This window comes from Gorilla gorilla, chromosome 10 (assembly GCF_029281585.2).
Source record: "Gorilla gorilla gorilla isolate KB3781 chromosome 10, NHGRI_mGorGor1-v2.1_pri, whole genome shotgun sequence".
In the NCBI taxonomy this organism is placed as follows: Eukaryota; Metazoa; Chordata; class Mammalia; order Primates; family Hominidae; genus Gorilla; species Gorilla gorilla.
In genome coordinates this window covers 26,323,445-26,343,007 of record NC_073234.2, presented here as the reverse complement: position 1 = coordinate 26,343,007, position 19,563 = coordinate 26,323,445, and the positions used below count along the sequence as shown (strand labels likewise).

The following is a 19,563-nucleotide window of genomic DNA, read 5'->3' as shown; positions in this document are numbered from 1 at the left end:
GCATGTGGTGGTAATTTTACTCCTTCCATTTGAATATATGTATCTCTGTTATGTGCTTGTTTATCTAATATTAAATAAAATTATTCACTTTCTAATTATCCACAACATTGACAAGCTTTTTCTTTGTGCCTTTTTATTAGATAATTTTTCAGGGTGTTGCAGATACACATAAGGTTAGCAGCTACTTTGAGGTACACCATTTTAATCATGGTCAGAAGGCTAATCAAAAAACTATTTTACAAGAATTGTTTTTTAAAAAATATATTAAATATTATCAAAGACAACGTTGGCATCTTTTGAGATGGTCACATTTTTTTTTCCTCTGCTGACTTCATTATCCAAAACAAATAATGAACATTCCTTAACATTCCTAGAATCAAGTCTGCTTGGTCATTTAACTCATATATCACTTTAATTTGTTTTAAATTATTTAAAGTGAGATTTATAGTTATTACTGTTAGAGTAGTCATATCAAAAAATTTTTTTTCAAGAACTTGGGGTATTTCTCTTCTTTTCAGCATTTTGTATAAGTCAGCATATTAAAGGACTGCCTGTTAATGAGGACTCTTCCATGAAGGTGCTTTTGGGAGGAGTGAATTCTCTATTAAATTTCATCATATTTTACTTAGATATTAACTACTATAATGAGTTTAATATATTTTTAAGGTCATTTTGTATATAAGTCACTCCATATTGTATATCTGTAAAAACTGTGTTCAGTTTTTCATGTTTGCTTTTTGGAATGTAGGAAAAACTCATCTTTTAAAACACTTGTTTAGGCTTTTCCTGATTACTCTGAAGATTATCTGTTTCCCTTATTCTTCCAGAATTTTCACAATCTTTTGCCAATTTTATTGGATTTTCAAGAAGTTATTACTGTTAGTTCAAAATTTATGAATCATTTCTTCTCATTCATTTAATCTTTTAAATTTTCATTAATTCTTATTTCTGTTCTCCCAAGTGTATTTTGTCTCTCTTTTTTAATTATTTGAGCTCATTGCTTACTTTTTTTTCAATACTCCTGGTTGCATTATAAAGTCATCAATTTCTAAAATGTTTTCTGACTATTGTGTAAATCAAGTCACATCAATTTTCACACGCAATTGCCCTTCAAATTATGCTGCCGCCTTGATGAAATCCATTCAGGTTTTCTTAAGAATGGTAAGAATCATAGGCAGGGACAGAACTGATCAGTGATAAAATAGGGGAAAATAGATCTAGTGGCTTCTGGGGAATACAGGCATAGAACCATACTCACTTTCCTAGAAAACAAAATAAGTTACTCTCAAACTTGTTAAAGTTTCTCTCAGCTTCTGGGACTTTCTTTCATTGGTCCTGTTTTGCTTACATTCATAAGCTGACTAGACTATCAGGAAATGACCTGAAAATAATTGTGAAATTTAAATTCGAGCTAAGAAGACAGAGAAGGAAAGAAACAGTGGAACTCCTTCCCCAGGCAGATGACTTAATAAGGATAAGGAGGAAAGAAGCTTGCTGGAAACATCAAGGAGAAAGGGTCCTGGATGTTCTTACAATGTGAACATGGGTCTCAGATTCCAGAGTCCCAAACACTCAGAAGGAGACGTTACAATCAGAAATTGCAAGCTGATTATTTTATTGGTATATTGAAGTTAGAGCATGATCACATTATGTTTCAAGGCATTTGAAACACTGTCATCTTATTCACTTCCTGAAAAAGACAAGGAAGATTATAGGCAAGACTTGACATGGCAGGAAATGTCTAATACCTCATTGGTTTACTGCGGTGAGGAAGATGCAAAACCATCCTTTTGCCCTCTATCCCTTCTACAGCCCCCCTCCTTAATATCATTTTCTTTGTTCACACTTTCTATGCCATTGCACGTAATGTGCTTTAAACTGTTGCTTAGATGAGGAAGAAAAACGATTATTGTTAGGTTGTTCATGCTTTGTGGCTGTTGGATACGTTAAGGGTTATTTTCAGAAAGATGGGGACTGCAACATATCCTGTAACAGGGACAGTGTGAAAGCAGCCTCAATGTTCAGTGACAGGGATTGGTTAAGTAAATTACGGAAAAACCAAACAATAGCATCGTATATAATTGTAAAAAAAAAACTAACCAATAAACACTGAAGAGATCTAAATAAACTCATGTGAAAGCTAAGAAATAAATTTTTCCAATAAGTAAGACACAGAACTGAATATAAAGTGTGGTATTAGTGGTGGGAAAATTATATATAGTTATGTAGCAATAAATATTTCAAAGAGGAGTTTCCAAACAGTAAAAAGTGGGAGTTTTGGAAAGGTAGAGGGGAGGAGAAATGAATTGCTATTTAGCTTGGTACATGTCTATTCAGTGAGATTAGTTTTTGTTAGCTTAAGCATGTATGACTTTAAATGTGAAATGTGTTTAAAAAAACGAGATACCATTTAACAGCTAAAAGTCCAAGGACCATTTAGCAGGAATACTGGACTTGAAATGCTAGTGTGAGGCAGGACTGAGCCTCTCCTGAACAAGGAGTGTTCAGGTAAAACTTTAAATAAATGGGAGTCCTTGAGTTTGAGGAAAGGAAACAGAGTGCCAAAGGGAGAACATGATTCTATGTCCTCATTCCCAACCCTATTTAAGAGAGGTAATTTGAAGATAGTGATTCTCAAAATTGGAATTGCCTTCAAGAGATTGTTTAAAAACAAGATCTTGCTACCTTATCCCAGAATATTTGAACAAAACTCATGAGAAATGTGTTCCAGGACACGGAAATATTAACAGCTTTTCAATAGATTCACTGGTACAATGAAGTTGGAGAACTGTAGCAGTTGGAGCCTTTGATGGATAATAAACTGGAATCGTACCTGTCATTGAATCCTAGATTACTGGGGAGGCTGCCCCTGTGGAGGTCCTTGTGGGCGGCCCCTTTGGGGAGGTGGTCCCTGGGGCTTTCCAGGAGGAGGTGGGGGAGGACCTTGCTGATGGCCTCCCTGTTGGGGTGGTCCTTGTGGCCTTCCTCGAGGAGGACGGGGATGGCCTCCCTGTTGGGGTGGTCCTTGTGGCCTTCCTTGAGGAGGAGGGGGATGGCCTCCCTGGTGGGGTGGTCCTTGTGGCTTTCCCTGAGGAGGTGGTGGACCTTGTTGCTGCTGGCCTCCTTGTTGGGGTGGTCCCTGCTGAGGGCCATCATCCTGGTTTCCATCACCAGCAGAGGGTTGAGATTGCTGTCCTCCCAAAGGTGGTCCCTGACGCTCCTCATCTAGGAACTGCTCAGAGTCTCCTCCATCTGTGTGAGTTGAAACAAGAAGAGCTGAGCTCATGCTGGAAAACCCTCCTGTCTTCATACCTCTCTGTCTTCACCACACGGCCGGCCCCTCTCTCCCTGACCTGCCTCTCAACTCCCAACCTCCCCCCTTCCCAAGGCTTCCTAATTAGAACTCCTCTTAATCCACATAAGGGTGGTGAAAAATCAAATTTCTTTACTCATGGTCCCAGAATCAAGGTTGGGAGAAAACTGTTTATATCTCTGGGGCACTGATATTAGCCAATTCCTGACAAGGATGATAAGAAGACACTGGAGAACTGAAAAATTTTTCAGGGAAAAATGGAGACAGAGTTTACTGAGAATTTATTGGGATTTACCTGATATTACCAAGGGAACGTCTTCTTGGCTGACATCTAGAAAAGAAGTACAGTATGATGGGAAAAGTTACTTCATGAATCATTCAGAGCTCATAGTGTTCTACGAGGATAAAGGACCTCTGATCACACCCTGTGCATCCCCTTTGAGATCTTATCAGCCACTCTCTGATGCTACCGGAAGTGGAAGAAGATGTAAGGGAAAACAGGATTGTTACTACACTGAGCGTCAACCAGGAACTCAACATAGAAGGGCCCCTGTTTGTCCTCTCATGATTCCTCAAGCCTTAGTGCTTATTTAGTTAAAGGGCTCTGAGTATTTCAATGAAATATTTGAGGATTCTTCTGCCCTCTTTCATCTGTAAATATGTTGTTTATGTTTGCAAGCTTTCTCAACAGGAGCCACCAGACATAGCCACTTAGATACAATCTTACAAATGCCCTTCCCAGCACATTAAAATACTACATGCAGGAGAGAGAAAAATGATGATATTTCACTCTGGTGATTCTCTAACCCTATGTAGACAGAGGCAAGTGTTTACCCAATTCTCTGCCTCAGCAATGGCTCTGGCATGTGTTTATCTCCTTCATGGATGCTCATCCACTGTCCAGCAAGGCCACCATCATCCCTGTCTACTGGGATCAGTATAGGATCTTCACAGCTGCACTTCCCTGAATCTGTCTTGCATTCTCCACATCCTTCCCAGCAGTCCCATGTCTCTATAAATGCAAATCTCACTCTCTCACTCCCCCGGTACAAATTCTTTATTGGGTTCTATTTGTGCAATCAATAAATTATGAGGCCTTGATGAGGAATGAAGGCACAACAGGTCTTCTGATCCTTGGCATGAGAACTCTTCAGTCCTATCTGTTTTCTCATCCTCCTCTCTTCCCTCCATTTTCCCCCTCTATAGCATTCGCCCATAAACCCCAATCAGAGTCACAATATCTTCCCCCAGTTCGGCTTACCTTCATCTAAGTCCTGAGCTGAGCTGAAGGCCAGCAGGGCCACTGACAGCAGAATCAGAAGCATCTTGCAGAAGGCTCTGGTGTCACTCCCAACTTTATGCTGGGAGAAACGTGTCAGCTCCCTTTATAAAGACAAGCAGGACAATGGCGCATTTGAGCTCCCTACCAGGTGGGCCTCCTCGCCTCAGAAACTGGGTTCTGCTTTGCTTACTTCAGGTCAAGTGTATCCCTCATTTCTTCTGGGACTCTAGCCTAGCAGGAAGGGTTGGGGAGGATGTTGTTTGTGGCTAATTTCTAAAAGGTACAACTATGACTTGGACAAATGTTTTGACGGAACTGTGTCCAAGCAATCAGCACAATGTCAGGACTGAACTTTAGACATCATTTGTTTTTCAATCTGTTTGGAAAGACTGCTATTCTGCTTTCCACTGTGCTTTTCATTTGTGTGTATGTGAGTTTGTGTGGGTGTGTCGGGGGGTTGGGCAGCAATCCTACAGCTAACAGTGAAGACGGTCAATATGTCTGACTCTTTTGATAGCCTATTTCCATCTCTCATGATGTGTGCACATGGATATTTGTATATTTAGCTAAATTTTTCATGTAATAGAGATGCTCTCTGCTTATCCGTGAGTTGTGTGAGGACAGCACACTGCTGGGTACACATAGATGACAGAAGGCTGCCCCGCAGCCTCCTCATGCTACAGGAACTTTACAAACTCTGTGGATCTCACTACACTCAGGCAAGCGTTGGTGCTGTACAATACAGGCAAGCTAAAAAATTTGTATTTTAAAAAATATCTTTAGGGGTTATTAAAGCAAAACTGAACACAGAAACCACCAAGGAATTTCTAGACCTAAACAAACTGAAACATGGTTCCCAAAGTGAGCCACACGATGTCATGTAGCTAAGACCTCCACTTTCTCCAGAATATTCTATAGAATTCATCATCTACTTTATTTCTTCTAACAAATACCATAGTCTTCACCACTAATAACTAAGTGGCCATAATTATATATTCAACTTGATGATTTGTAATGCCTGTTCAAGCCTCAAATGCCTTGATTGGTCTTCTGTTTTTTACTCAGTATTTATGTCACCAGTTTCATCAGAGTTTTCTTTCACAAAGATGATTTTTTATATGATATTCTAATACTAATTCTTTCTCATTCTCTTTCTTACATTTATTTGTTGATATTTTATATGCTGAGACTACCTTGTCGTTTGTAATTTTCTTCCTATATAGTTTTTTTCTCCCCACATGACTTGTGGGGGATGACATTTATTTAATCTTCTAAGCAATGGTGTATGGTACTCCTCACTATCTTTATTTTCATTTTTGTCTCTACAATTGGACAATAAACTATTAAGTTTCTGAAAAATCCTTCCAGGGTCCTGGATTGGTAGCCCTCTTCTCAGCTGCTGATTGCTCTGTGATACCTAGAAATTCCCTGTTCCTCAATTCATAAAATATACTACTCGGTATCACCAGCTGCACTTTCCATTTCAGACCTTGTGTAGGCCTTGTGTAATTTTTCACTTTTTGTGCATGACTAGTGTTTATTTGAGGATAGCTTGGTTGGAGGCATGGCTGAGAGGCCATGTGACAGAAAATCATAAAGACAAGGCCCTAGACAGATGTGCATGAGTGGATCCTGTGCTGTGCATACGAGGGTCTGGTCTGGCCCTTCTGAAGAGTTGCAGATAACAAAACAAGAAGGCTTCCTAATAGATTAGATTTTTCTACAGACAACAATGTTCTCATAAGGGACCCAGGCAGATTGGTATTTTCCCTGAAATAAATATAGACATATTTGAAATGGGAATGCATTCTTAATTGGCAATTCTTCTCTGGCCCTGTGGAAACTGGATCAGTTTTAGCTGGGTTTGATGGGTTGTATCTTAGGCACAGGGTAGTTGCTTAAGCCAAGCAGCTCCCAATGGGTTACTGGGATTATTTTCTTTGGTTTCACCAGATACTGTTTTCCATTAGACCTGGAGATGAGCAGTCCTGCCTTGGTGATTTCAGGTCAACCATCATGTCAAAAAGGAAGGCCAGAGAAAAGGAACAAAGAGGGGTGCCAGACAGATATTGCCTGATGATGTGGGTAACGGAGAAAGCTGCAAGCCTGGTGAAAGACAGATTTCTCCTTGGCAGCAGAGTACAGGAAAAGAACAGGAAATGCTCCTAAAGGTCGCTCAGCTCAGGTCCCTTCCATGACCTTCTCCAATGTCAACAATCAGCAAAAGAGACTAGCATATCAAGAAAGTATAAATACCAGCTATGCTCTCACCAGCCAAATCAAAAGAAGGGGTGATGGAAGAGCTGAAAGGGACACTGTCTGGGTGTGAGTGTAGGTGAAAGGGAGAAGTAGGACTGCTGCAGGAGCTTGGGCACCTAGAGTGGGTGGCAGCCGTCAACAACACAATTCCCTTCTACTATGGATGTTCACATTCTGAGGTCCTGAAGCGTCAGTCTTCAACATATGAAATTTTAGGATTCATCTTTCATAACACATCCCAACTTTTTCTCTGTTACTCACAGGTGTTTACCTAGTGGTTCAAAAATCCTCACTCCCTCCAGGCACTACCCATTAGCTTATCTAATTACTTCCACCTTCAAAATACATCTCAAATGTGTCCACTTGCATGATCTTTACTAGAAGCTTGTTGTTCAGCCCACAATGCTCTCTCCTGGAGGTCTTTAACAGCCTCGACCTGGTCTTGGTAACATTCTTCCCCCAGTACATCCCATATCAGTTCCCTCACGACAATCAGAGTGATCATTTAAAAGTAGAAATTAGATCATATCACCCTTGTGCTTCAAACCCCTTGTTTTTCCTTCTGGACTTATAATAAGGTCCAAATTTCATGACTCAGCTCTTTCACACCCACATGACTAAATCTTTTTTGAAGACCCGGAAGCTCTCTGAATGGAATAGAAAGTAGGATCTTCTTCAACTTCACCTTGCTCTAGTTTGCCTGGAATACTGAAGGATGGTTTGCCAGGAAAGATGAACATTGGCAGAGGGGATAAACTTCTCCGAGAGTGAGTGAATTGCATTGAGTTGCTTGTCTGGCAGTTTATGTACATTGGAAGAATTATTGTATTCACTGTATCAACTAAGCAGTCTGATAATACAGTTAGCAAATAAACACAATGGTCTCTGAGACTTCAACTTTGCTTTGACTTGTCTAAAAACTTTGGTTTCACTATCACGGTAATCATCTATATTTTTTAATTTGATGTTGATGACCTATTAATATATATTATACATTTCACAATTAATTATCATATTTCTATTCTTTCCACCTATCCTAGCCAAATTGGTTATAATAGAAAACATTTTTAAACATTTACTATGTTCCACTTAATCATCAAAACCATTATATTAGGGACATATGATTGTTATCATTACCTTAGTTTTATAGATGACATGACTTAGGTACATAACAATGTTCTTATAAAGGTATTAAGTGGAATAGAAGGCAGTCAGTACTCAGAGTTTAGTGTGCTCCACTACTCACTTGCTATTCATTTATTCATTTCATTATTACAATATGAGAAGGAATGAGGTTCAGAAAAGAAACAAAAGTTCTGTTATTAGGAGATTATCAAGGTTAAGCTTTCCTAAGACTTTAACAGGTGAGGTGAAAAATATATTTTTCCTGAGGAAATAAGTTTGTTTTAAATCATAAGCACATTTACGTAGGCTTCCATTAACCTGTTTTCCTCCTTGCCTTCATATAAAGATACTCATACAAATTTATTCGTTTTTTGTGATTATGAAAACCCAGTCAATGTAGATCCTTTATGTGCTTTCTTAATACATGCCACATGCATTTTTCTGCTGAGCCATATTAGCATTGGCAAAACTTGAGCCTGTCCTTTGAAATGAACCAAAAATGTTGATTCTCATCACAATGAATGTAAAATTTTAGAAGTCCAAGAGAGAGACTGGCCTGAGATTTGTGTATGAAGGGATAAATTTGTATACCACTTGCACAGATTTCAGTCTTCCGCCTGAGAGTGCCCGTGTGTCCTGGCCCCAGAGCTGGTGTTACCAAAACAGGTCCGGGTCATTGATATTATTACTAAGGTGTTATCTGAGCTCATGGTCTCATGACCAAGAAAATTAAGGAGTGTGGACACAAAAGGGTGAGGTTGGAGCAAAAGTTTAATAAGTGAAAGAAGAAAGCTCTCTGCAGTGGAGAGGGGAGTCAGAGTGGATTGCCACTTTTACAGTTGAATCCACAAGCTTTTATGAGAAACTGTTCTCCAAACACATTCAAAAGCTAGCAGACAGCAAGAAACAACTAAGATCAGAGCAGAATTGAAGGAGATAGAGACACAAAACACCCTTCAAAAAATCCATGAATCCAGGAGTTGGTTTTTTTGAAAAGATCAACAAAATTGATAGACCAGTAGCAAGACTAATAAAGAAGAAAAGAGAGAAAAATCAAATAGACCCCCAAAAAATGATAAAGGGGATATCACCACTGATTCCACAGAAATACAAACTACCATCAGAGAAAACTATAAACACCTCTATGCAAATAAACTAGAAAATCTAGAAGAAATGGATACATTCCTCGACACATACACCCTCCCAAGACTAAACCAGGAAGAATTTGAAACCCTGAGTAGACCACTAACAGGCTCTGAAATTGAGGCAATAATTAATAGCCTACCAACCAAAAAAAGTCCAGGACCAGACGGAATCACAGCCAAATTCTACCAGAGTTACAAGGAGGAGCTGGTACCATTCCTTCTGAAACTATTCCAATCAGTAGAAAAAGAGGGAATCCTCCCTATGTCAGCCATTGAGTTGGATCATTGTAGATGTTCATCCCATTTGAGCCTTCAGATGACTGTGGTCCCATCCCTTATCTGATGGCAACTACATGAAATACCACAATGACAGACTATCCAATAAGTCCAGGCAATTCACAGAATCTGAGGAAAAAAGAAATAAACTGCTGTTTTAAGCCTGCAATTTGGGGAATGATTTGTTATATAAAAATAGAAACTTAGAATAGATGGAGAAATGAGGCTGGGCTCCGTGTCTCACGCCTGTAATCCCAGCACTTTGGGAGGCCGAGGCGGGTGGATCATGAGGTCAGGAGATGGAGACCATCCTGGCTAACACGGTGAAACCCCGTCTCTATTAAAAATACAAAAAATTAGCTGGGCGTGGTGGTGGGCGCCTGTAGTCCCAGCTACTCGGGAGGCTGAGGCAGGAGAATGGCGTGAACCCAGGAGGCGGAGCTTGCCGTGAGCTGAGATCGCGTCACTGCACTCCAGCCTGGGCGACAAAGGCAGACTCCGTCTCAAAAAAAAAAAAAGGAACAGATGGAGAAATGAATAAAAAGAACTTATCACTTTAATCTCAAAGCAAAAAAAGAGTGAAAAGAGTGATAACTAGCAAAATTTTAATAAGACAGTAAAAGCAAGTTCAATGTTATCAGAAATGTTCATGAATTTAAATAAATTTGCTTGATCTATCAAAAGACAGAGAATAACTAAGAAAACAAAACACGACTATGTTCTGCTTTCAAGAGGCATACCTAAAGCAGAAAACCACAGTGACAGAAAATAAATGGATAGAATCTACCACTAACTAATGAGCACAGTGACTGCTACTTATGCCTAATGTCTATTATCCTATCATTTGTTGGTGATAGAATCACACTATTCCCTTGGACAATTTGTGCCACAAAAACTTTCCTATGTATTTTTTAGTTATGTGAAAGATAGATGCTCTTCCACATGCATATATTCAATTGCTTGTTTATATTTGTCATATTTAACTGAATTATAACTAATAATCACATAACATTTAAAGTAAACAACAGTAACAGTTAAAGACAGGTGATTACAGAGTAGTAAGAATAAAACAATTCATGGAAGGCTGGGCATGTTGGCTCACGCCTGTAATTCCAGCACTTTGGGAGGCCAAGGCGGGCAGATCACCTGAGGTCAGGAGTTCAAGACCAGCCTGGCCAATGTGGTGAAACCCCCGTCTCTACTAAAAATACAAAAAAATTAGCTGTGCATGGTGGCGTGTGCCTGTAATCCCAGCTACTCAGGAGACTGAGGAAGGAGAATTACTTGAACCTGGGAGGCAGAAGTGGCACTGAGCCAAGATCACACCATTGAACTCCAGCCTGGGCAACAAGAGCAAAACTCTGTCTCAAAAAAAAAAAAAAAAGAAAAAATTCATGGAAGAGATGCAATAATCATGAATTTGGACATACCTAACAATGCATTACACAAATAGATAAAGCAGAAGCCTCACAAACAGAAACTGAAGAATCCACAAATAATAAGAATGTAAGACACACTTAATAAACTGCCATATCAAGCAGAAGAAAGAATGATATGGAATATTTTAAGAATGCAATTAGCAAAAATTAATTCAATACTTTTATGTAGAAATCTGTACTTGACAGAAATCTGGACACAAACATTCAAATACACATGAAACATTTACACACCTAAACCATGTACACTGTAACAAAGAACAGATTCCATGGAATAAGTATTACGTAGAATGTAAAGTAGTAAAATGTTAAATCAATCAAAAAAGTTTGAAAATTGAACTATTCTCTATAACTAAGAAAAAGATGAACATTTCTACATAAAAGATAAATGTTTAGAACTCAGCAATGAAAAAGCTTTTCACAATCAAAATGAAAAAACCAGCTAAAGCTAAGAATCCATATCCATTAGTACATGTTTTATAAAAAAGTTTTCCAGATGAATGAGGCACATATTCACCTTCAGTTAAGAAAAATGAACAACAGAAAAATTTAAAGAAGGGTGAAGAAGTTAAGAAGGAGCTAATATGTACCTTGCGCTTACTTAGTACATGGTACTGTTCTAGGTGGTTTAGGTGTGCTATTTATTTTATATTTATTCCTAAAAACAGTCTCATTCCCTTTGGTTTTTAAAGAACCAGAGGCATGACAGGGTGCTGTGGCACCTGCCTGTAATCCCCGAACATTGGGAGGTCAAGACAGGTGGATGCTTGAGTTCAGGAGTTCGAGACAAGCCTGGGCAATATGGTGAGACCCCACTGCCCTCTACAAACAATACAAAAATTAGCCGGGTATGGTGGTGCACCTTTGTAGTCCCAGCTACTAGGGAGGCTGAAGTGGAAGGATCACTTGAGCCTGCGAGGTCAAAACTACAGTGAGCCAAGATCGCACCACTGCACTCCAGCCCCGGGTGACAGCGTGAGACCTTGTCTCAAAAACTAAACAAACAAAAAACCAAGGGATAGAAAGGTTAAGTAAATTTCCCAAGTCATAGACTCAGCAAAAGGAAAAGTTAGAATTTGTCTGAAGGGCAGTAATTATGCTTTTGGATGTCAACCAAAATCAAAGTAGTAAATAAATAAATGAATGAATAAATAAATAGAAAATCAAAATATAATAGACAATGGTAGTACAACCAAAATCTTTTAAAGATTAGGAAATTCAAAAGTCTGATGGTACTGATCAAGAAATATGAGAAGCAGAAAAATTGATGAAATGTAGAAAATACTAAATAGCAGAGCTTTATATAATCAATGTTCTAAATAATTTTATTCCAAAATTTTAAAATTCAGTTGAAATTGCCAAGTTTTTAAAAAGCATAGGTTAACAAAAATTTATATTAGTAGTAAAAAACTTTAATAAACCAACAATTTCAAAGATTTTGAATGGACTATCAAAATATACACAAGATATCAAATTCAGATGGATTTATAAAAAACTTTTACTAAGTTTAAAAATGTCATAATTTTTACCTTCTCCAAACTACTTCAGTGAACCTAAATGTTTTATTCTCATTTATTTTAAGAAGTTAAAAAATTATCCTCAAAATGAGTAAAAACAGTACAGGACAGCAAATAATGAGAAGGTAGGCAATTAGATACAGGCACAAAACTGCTAAAAAAAAAAAGTGTAAAAGTAAATTAGTCTCATAATATATACTTAAAATATATTACAAATGAAAAGATTCATTCTAAGAATTTGAAGATAATTTAAAACTAGAAAGTAAATAATTTTAATTTACATAAAATTATCTCAACAGATGTTGCAAAAATGTTTAATCTAATTTAACTCCTAATCAAGATAAATACCCAAACCAAGTTTAAATAGAAGCAACATTTAATAACTTGTATGTCTACTAAACAAATACAGAAGCATAGTTATTAGTGTAACATAGAACTTTTCATTTAATCAAGATTAAGACAAAGATACTTGTTTATTGACAATTTCGCTAGGTCATTTAACTAATACACTTTGACAAAAATATTGTTACATAGAAATTTGGATGGAAATTTAAAGAAATTATATACTGATAGTAGTAACTCCACCTAGATAATTTAAAAATCAACAGGAAAACTTTTGAAATAACACAAATTTGATAAGCTTGCTGAGTACAATATCAATATATATGGGCTAAAATTACACCTATTCACCAGCACTGGTCCATTAAAATGTGGAATTAAAAAAATTCCCTTTCTTATTACAAATAAGAACTATATTTTGATTATGACTAAGTCTCAGAAAAGTGTTTCAAGATGTTATATACTGTGAAATTACATAACTATGATACTTTAGTGAAGGATTTGAACTATATAGATAGATATGCAAAAATTAATTTTCAAAGACATTGATTATGCTCAAATTAATTCACATATTCAATATAATTCTAACCAGAATCTTAAAGAAATTTATTTTCAAGTTGACAAAATAGTCCTAAATTACACATGAATTAAGTATTCAAAAATAATTCAGACAATTCTTGAAAAAGAAAATTAAGGTAGGGGTATCCAGTAGATAGCAAGACTTACTTAAATTATTTATTTAGTGGCTCATACTTGTAATCCCAGCATGTTGGGAGGCTGAGATGGGAAGATCACTTGAGTTAAGGCATTCAAGACCCACTTGAGCAACACAGTGAGACCTTGTCTCTAAAAGCATCAAAAAAGTAGCTGGGTATAGTGGCAACTGTAGTCCTAGCTACACGGAGAATGAAACAGGAGGATTGTTAGAGCCCAGGAGGTCAAGGCTGAAGTGAGCCTTAATTGAGCCACTCCAGCCTGGGCTACAGAGCAAGACTCTGTCAGGAAAAAAAAAAAAAAAAAGATTAAAAAATTTTTTTAATATTTTTTGAGACAGAGCAAGACCGTGTCTCAAAAAAATTATTAAAAAAATCAAAACAATGAAGGTTGTGACACAGAAATAAAATGTATATAATAAGTAATAGGTCAGCAGATCAAACTAAAGAGAGGTCTGGTGAGACCAGATTGTTTATTCTTATCACATAGGAACCTCCGTACGTGATAGATTTGGCATTAGAAATCAACAACAAAAAAACGTAGACTGTTCAACTAATGATATTGAGACCTCTGTCATTTAATATTGGGACAAAATTGTATTTCTAACTCACAACAAACAGAAAAACTACATTAGATGTACTATCACTTTAGATTTGAAAACAATTCTTTAAAACTTTTACAAGAAAATCAAAATAAGACTCTACTGCCTTTAATTTGAGGAAGCACATGTCATTAAGGAAAAGACTGATGAGTTCACATTTGCTGATAAAAATAATATAATCTGTCCATCCTAAGTTAGGTGTCCAACAAATAATTAGTTACATGTCTATCCTCTCACCTTTCATGTCCTCCAACGCTTCTCTTTAAAGAGTGGCATAGCATAACATCATGAAAGAATGAGGAAACTCCAGTGCAACAAAAAAATTATAGAGTTTATAAATATCTTTTTTTGTTTACAAATATATTGTGTGAGATAGATTTTTCCATCTTAAATATGTGAAGAAAAATTAACCCTGCAATAATTAGTACTGTAACAACAATATTGCAATTTGAAATAAGACGAATGTGTAACATACTTCTTCTTCCAAAGTAAATAAGAGGATTAAATATAGAATTGAAAAAGTAAACATAACCAAACAGAGAAAATACCAAGAATTGTTTTGTAATCTTGAAAGTTGGGAAGACATGTTTAAACATGATATTAAAGGCAGAGTACTTTTAAAATGAATGCATTTAATAGCATGACTGGAAGAATTTCTGAATGCCTCAAGAAAATAAATATAAAAAGGTAAATAATAGATTAAAAACTTTAAAATCTATTTGCAATATAAACAGTAGAAAAAAATTTAATACTTTTACTGTTTTATAAAAAAGATAAAAATAATTTTAAAAACCAGATTATCATATATAAAAAATTCAGCCTCATATTTAAACAAAAATGTAAGTTTAGTATAGTACTATGGTAAAATGAATAACAGGTGCTCTATTTTGCATTTCAAATTGGCCACATTTTGCTTTTGTAAATTGTTACATAGAATTATAATGTGTGCAAAGTTACGAGCAGTCTCGTTTAATGCTATTGAGAGCTTACATTGGTGCATGCATTTTGTAGGGGCCTTTGTCAATATTAATAAAAGTCTTAAATGTTTATATAGATTATAACCTGCTTTTTGGACCTCACCCATTTCTACGACTTCATCTTACAAATAATTGGAGATTTCACCACAGTTTTGTCTTAGTCCATTTCATGTTGCTATAAAAGAATACCTGAAGTTGGATAATTTATTTTTGTTTGCATTTTTGATCATGTGGATCTTTTAAAAATGTATTATTTATTTATTTATTAAGTTCTGGGGTACATGTGCAGGACGTGCAGGTTTGTTACATAGGTTAATGTGTGCCATGGTGGTTTGCTGCACCTGTCAACCTATCACCTAGATATTAAGCCCAGCATGCATCAACTCTTTTCTCTAATGCTCTCCCACCCCCGCCCTGCCCCAACATACCCAGTAAGTGTTGTTCCCCTCCCTGTGTCCATGTGATCTCATTGTTCACCTCCCAATTATAAGCGAGAACATGTGGTGTTTGGTTTTCTGTTCCTGCATTAGTTTGCTGAGGATAATGGCTTCCAGCTTCATCCATGTCCCTGCAAAGGACATGGTCTTGTTCCTTTTTAAGGCTGCATAATATTGAAGCTGGACAATCTATAAAAACCTAATGTTTCTGCAGGCTGGAAAGTTCCAAAAGCAGGCACTGACATCTGCTCATGTTTTGGTGAGGGCTTTCCTGCTGTATCTTGACATGGCAGAAGGTCAAAGGGGAAATGGACTTGTGTGAAGAGGCAAAACTTGAGGAGCCTTCTGACACTGTGACCACTCAGTCTTGCAGAAACATTTCCATGAACACGAATTCAGTCAGAAGAGAACAAGAACTGACTCAGTACTGCTGGTTTTGAGTTCATTCCTGCTACTGAATTCAGAAATCTCCTGCCAATGCCATTCTTCAACGTCCTGTTAGTCTCCTAATTGGGGACTGTAATGTGTTCATAAATTGCAGTTTAGGGTGAAGCAACAAGTGAAAACAGTGAAAGGAAAACTGTCCATAACTGCATCTGAGAACACTAGACTTCATTGGGCATTCTTTTGAATATGGAAAGTTATCACCTGTGGCTCTTATAAAAAACTAAAATATTTGTTAGTATGAAAATTGCCAGCTGAATCATTTGAAAAATGATTGCTCTGATTTCATAAAGATCAATATGACCTGATCCTACAGAAGAACTGATTTTAATGTAATTAACAACAAATTAACAATGAGCAATGGAATTAATGGACATAGCAAGAGAGAAGTACTGAAACAATAAATATTAAATATTAATCCCTTAGTTGAAAATTTAAAAAAATTATAAAATTAGGAATTTTTCTCTCTGAAGAGAAGCCAGGTATAGAAGAGGACATTTTCATGGTGGTATTAACTATGGAATTCATCACTGACTTAATTGGCAAGTAACAGGATATCTGCTTCAATGACCTCATTCTCACCAGCTTATCTCATACATACAAATATATACATATCTGTATATATGAATCTCACCCATGTATACATATATTTAAATGTATACATATATATGAGTCTCACTCTGTCACCCAGGCTGACCGGCAGTGGCATAAGCATGGCTCACTGCAGCCTGGGCCTTCTGGGCTCAAGCAATCCTTCCACCTCAGCCTTCTAAGTAGCTGGGACTACAGATGTGCACCACCATGCCCAGCTATTTTATTTATTTTATTTTATCTTATCTTATTTTATAGAGAGGTGGTCTCTCTATGTTGTTCAGGCTGGTCTCAAACTCCTGGGCTCAAGATATCCTCCCATTTTGGCCTCCCAAAATGCTGGGATTATAGGTGTGAGCCACTGTGCCTGGCTCAAATATATTTCTTGATGATAACACTAATCCATTTCTGTGGCACTTTTTTTCAGGTCGTTATAGCACCAGTAAAATTGGGAGAATGATAGTTTGCTTGGGTTTCTGAATGGTCCTTTTGCATATTTGTTTACCACCTACCTCTATTTTTCACTGTCTTGGTGAGAGCCCATTCCTTCCACCAACTCTTTTCATAGCTAACATGACAGTTTATGTGGTTGTTACTGTTATTTTCTATGGTTCTCTATCTGTGGCAGGTCTCCCTTAAAGACAGGGAAATGTTCTGAGTTGGGGGAAGAATATAAGTCTCATTAAAAAAGATGTAATTTTAGAACTAGGAAAAAAAGTGTAATCGTCAAGAGATTCTCATATTGTCTGTGAGCTCCCATTTGTCTTCATAATATGTTAAACTGTATCTCTGGAACAGGGTTTGATATGGTTTTTCTGTGTCCCCATCCAAATCTCATCTTGAATTGTGGCTCCCGTAATTCCCATGTGTCATGGGGAGGGACCCAGTGGGAGGCAATTGAATCATGTGGGCGGGTCTTTCCCATGCTGTTCTTATGATAATGAATAAGTAATTCTCATGAGATCTGATGGTTTTATAAAGGGGAGTTGCCTTGCAAAGTCTCTCTTGTCTGCCGCCACGTAAGATGTCCCTTTCCTCTTTCTTTGTCTTCCACCATGATTGTGAGGCCTCCTCAGCCATGTAGAACTGTGAGTTCATTAAACCTCTTTCCTTTATAAATTACTTAGTCTTGTGTATGTCTTTATTAGCAACATGAGAACAGACTAATACAGGGTTTTAGCTCAACATGTGTTAATAAGGTCAACTAAGGCACACTAAAGTTTTTTAAAAGTTTATTTGCAAATGATGGTTCATAAATTGGAAAGCTCCAAACTGAGGTGGTTCCGGAACTCTACTGAGGGAACGCAATGGGGACGCTTTTATAGGACAGACAAAGAAGAAAAGCAAAGACAGGACAGATGAAATAAAGTAACTTTATAGCTAACCAATCAAATGTTTGGCTATCCTGTTGGCTGTCTTTGATTGGTTGAGTTTAAGTTCTGTTTTTCTTTACTATAGGCATTTATAAAAATTAGCTCAAGTTAATTTTTGCTTACTTTTGTAAATCAATCAGTTTTAAGGTCATATGAGACCTAACTGGCTTTGTCTGCCTAGGGATTCTTCAGACCTGGCCTCCATTTTAATATACTTTGACACGTGTGACCTAGTTTGGGTTGGCATTTCTTTCAGAAGCACAATTTTTTAAGAAACTCAATTTTTTAGTCTACTTAATTCCTGTCAGCTTCACATACAGGCAAACAAGTCACAGTTTTTGTCTAGTCTGCTACTTCTTATATTTGCTGTGTTTTGTTGCTTTTTCACCCCTCTGCTTTTCTCTCTGGATTTGATATCAGATACTTTGAGCATTGTGAGGCTTCATTCAGGAAGCCAGATATTTAATCACTCTGCCTTGATATTACCTTGTCAAACTGAAAGAGCAGTAACTGTCAGTTGAACCTTTTTCTGGAAATATAATCTAGTCAGAATTTTTAACATGGATGTAACAACCATACCCTTGAGATAATCCTAGTCTTAAGGCTGAGGTTTTTTGTTTGTTTGTTTTTTGTTTTTTTGAGACGGAGTCTCACTCTGTCACCCAGGCTGGAGTGCAGTGGCGTGATCTTGGCTCACTGCAAGCTCTGCCTCCCGGGTTCACACCATTCTCCTGCCTCAGCCTCCCAAGTAGCTGGGACTACAGGTGCCTGCCACCATGCCAGGCTAATTTTTTGTATTTATAGTAGAGATGGGGTTTCACCGTGTTAGCCAGGGTGGTCTCGATCTCCTGACCTTGTGATGCACCTGCCTTAGCCTCCCAAAGTGCTGGGATTACAGGCGTGAGCCACCGTGCCCAGCCAAGGCTGAGTTTTAACCAGGCTTAGAAACTCAAATACTATTCAGTGTTGAGAAGCAGTTGCCTCTTCCAGCTCTGCAAAATCTCAAGTTTCTAGACTCTTCTTTCTGATATATTTTTTTCCTGCTTACAAAGTAGTATAAAGTTGTCAGAATCAAAATGAAGTCACTTGTGTTAAAACTCTGACAAATGGAGCTGGAGAAGGCCATGAGGGGAGAGTTCTTAATGTAAATACGACTTATAACAAGAGCTACGAGAAAAGACTCTACAAAACAACAACATTGCACAAAGGCCACTGCAACCCTACACAAAAAGATACTTCTGCAAGGACATCTGCTCAGAACCTCCTTGTCTAATCTTAGACAGGTGTCACCCTTGTTCTTGATCCTTGGATCCAAGGTTAATTATCTCAAAACAATTATGTAATCTTCCTCTTTTAGAAATCCTTGTCTTTTCTAATGTCCCTGAATACACACATAATTTACTATGGCACATGTATTCTCATTGCAATATTACTCCCAAATAAATATCATTTTCTTTTAGAGCATCTCCCTCTGTTTGCTATTTAGCTAGACAGTAGGCAATTATTTTCTAAAGTCAATTTTTTTTAATTGTCAAATGAACCATTAATATATTCAATTATATTTTTTTTCTAGAGTTACAGAACTTTCAAATATGTGATTTACCTCCCACGTAACCACAGGTGACTGCTATCAAATGTTTTGCCACTCCCTATCTTGTTTTGCAGTAAACAATAATGTTTTTTCTTGCTACTCACTGCCAATGAATCAAGTATTAAGCCAGTGTCACATAAGTT

General features: G+C 37.3%; 2 protein-coding genes and 1 pseudogene across 7 annotated transcripts in view; 2 read left to right on the top strand and 1 right to left on the bottom strand.

The window, feature by feature from the left end:
* LOC129525947 (taste receptor type 2 member 30-like) overlaps positions 1-19,563 on the top strand; it is a 189,504-nt pseudogene that overhangs the window by 100,924 nt on the left and 69,017 nt on the right.
* PRH1 (proline rich protein HaeIII subfamily 1) overlaps positions 1-19,563 on the top strand; it is a 264,900-nt gene that overhangs the window by 177,393 nt on the left and 67,944 nt on the right. The gene's annotated exons all lie outside the window — the stretch shown is intronic.
* On the bottom strand, positions 2,780-4,638 carry PRH2 (proline rich protein HaeIII subfamily 2). The gene is made up of 3 exons (XM_055358688.2): positions 4,575-4,638; positions 3,609-3,644; positions 2,780-3,252 (listed from the first exon to the last, which is right to left on the bottom strand). Exons 1-3 carry the CDS (start codon positions 4,636-4,638, stop codon positions 2,852-2,854), a joined length of 501 nt encoding a protein of 166 aa, XP_055214663.1. The 3' UTR covers positions 2,780-2,851.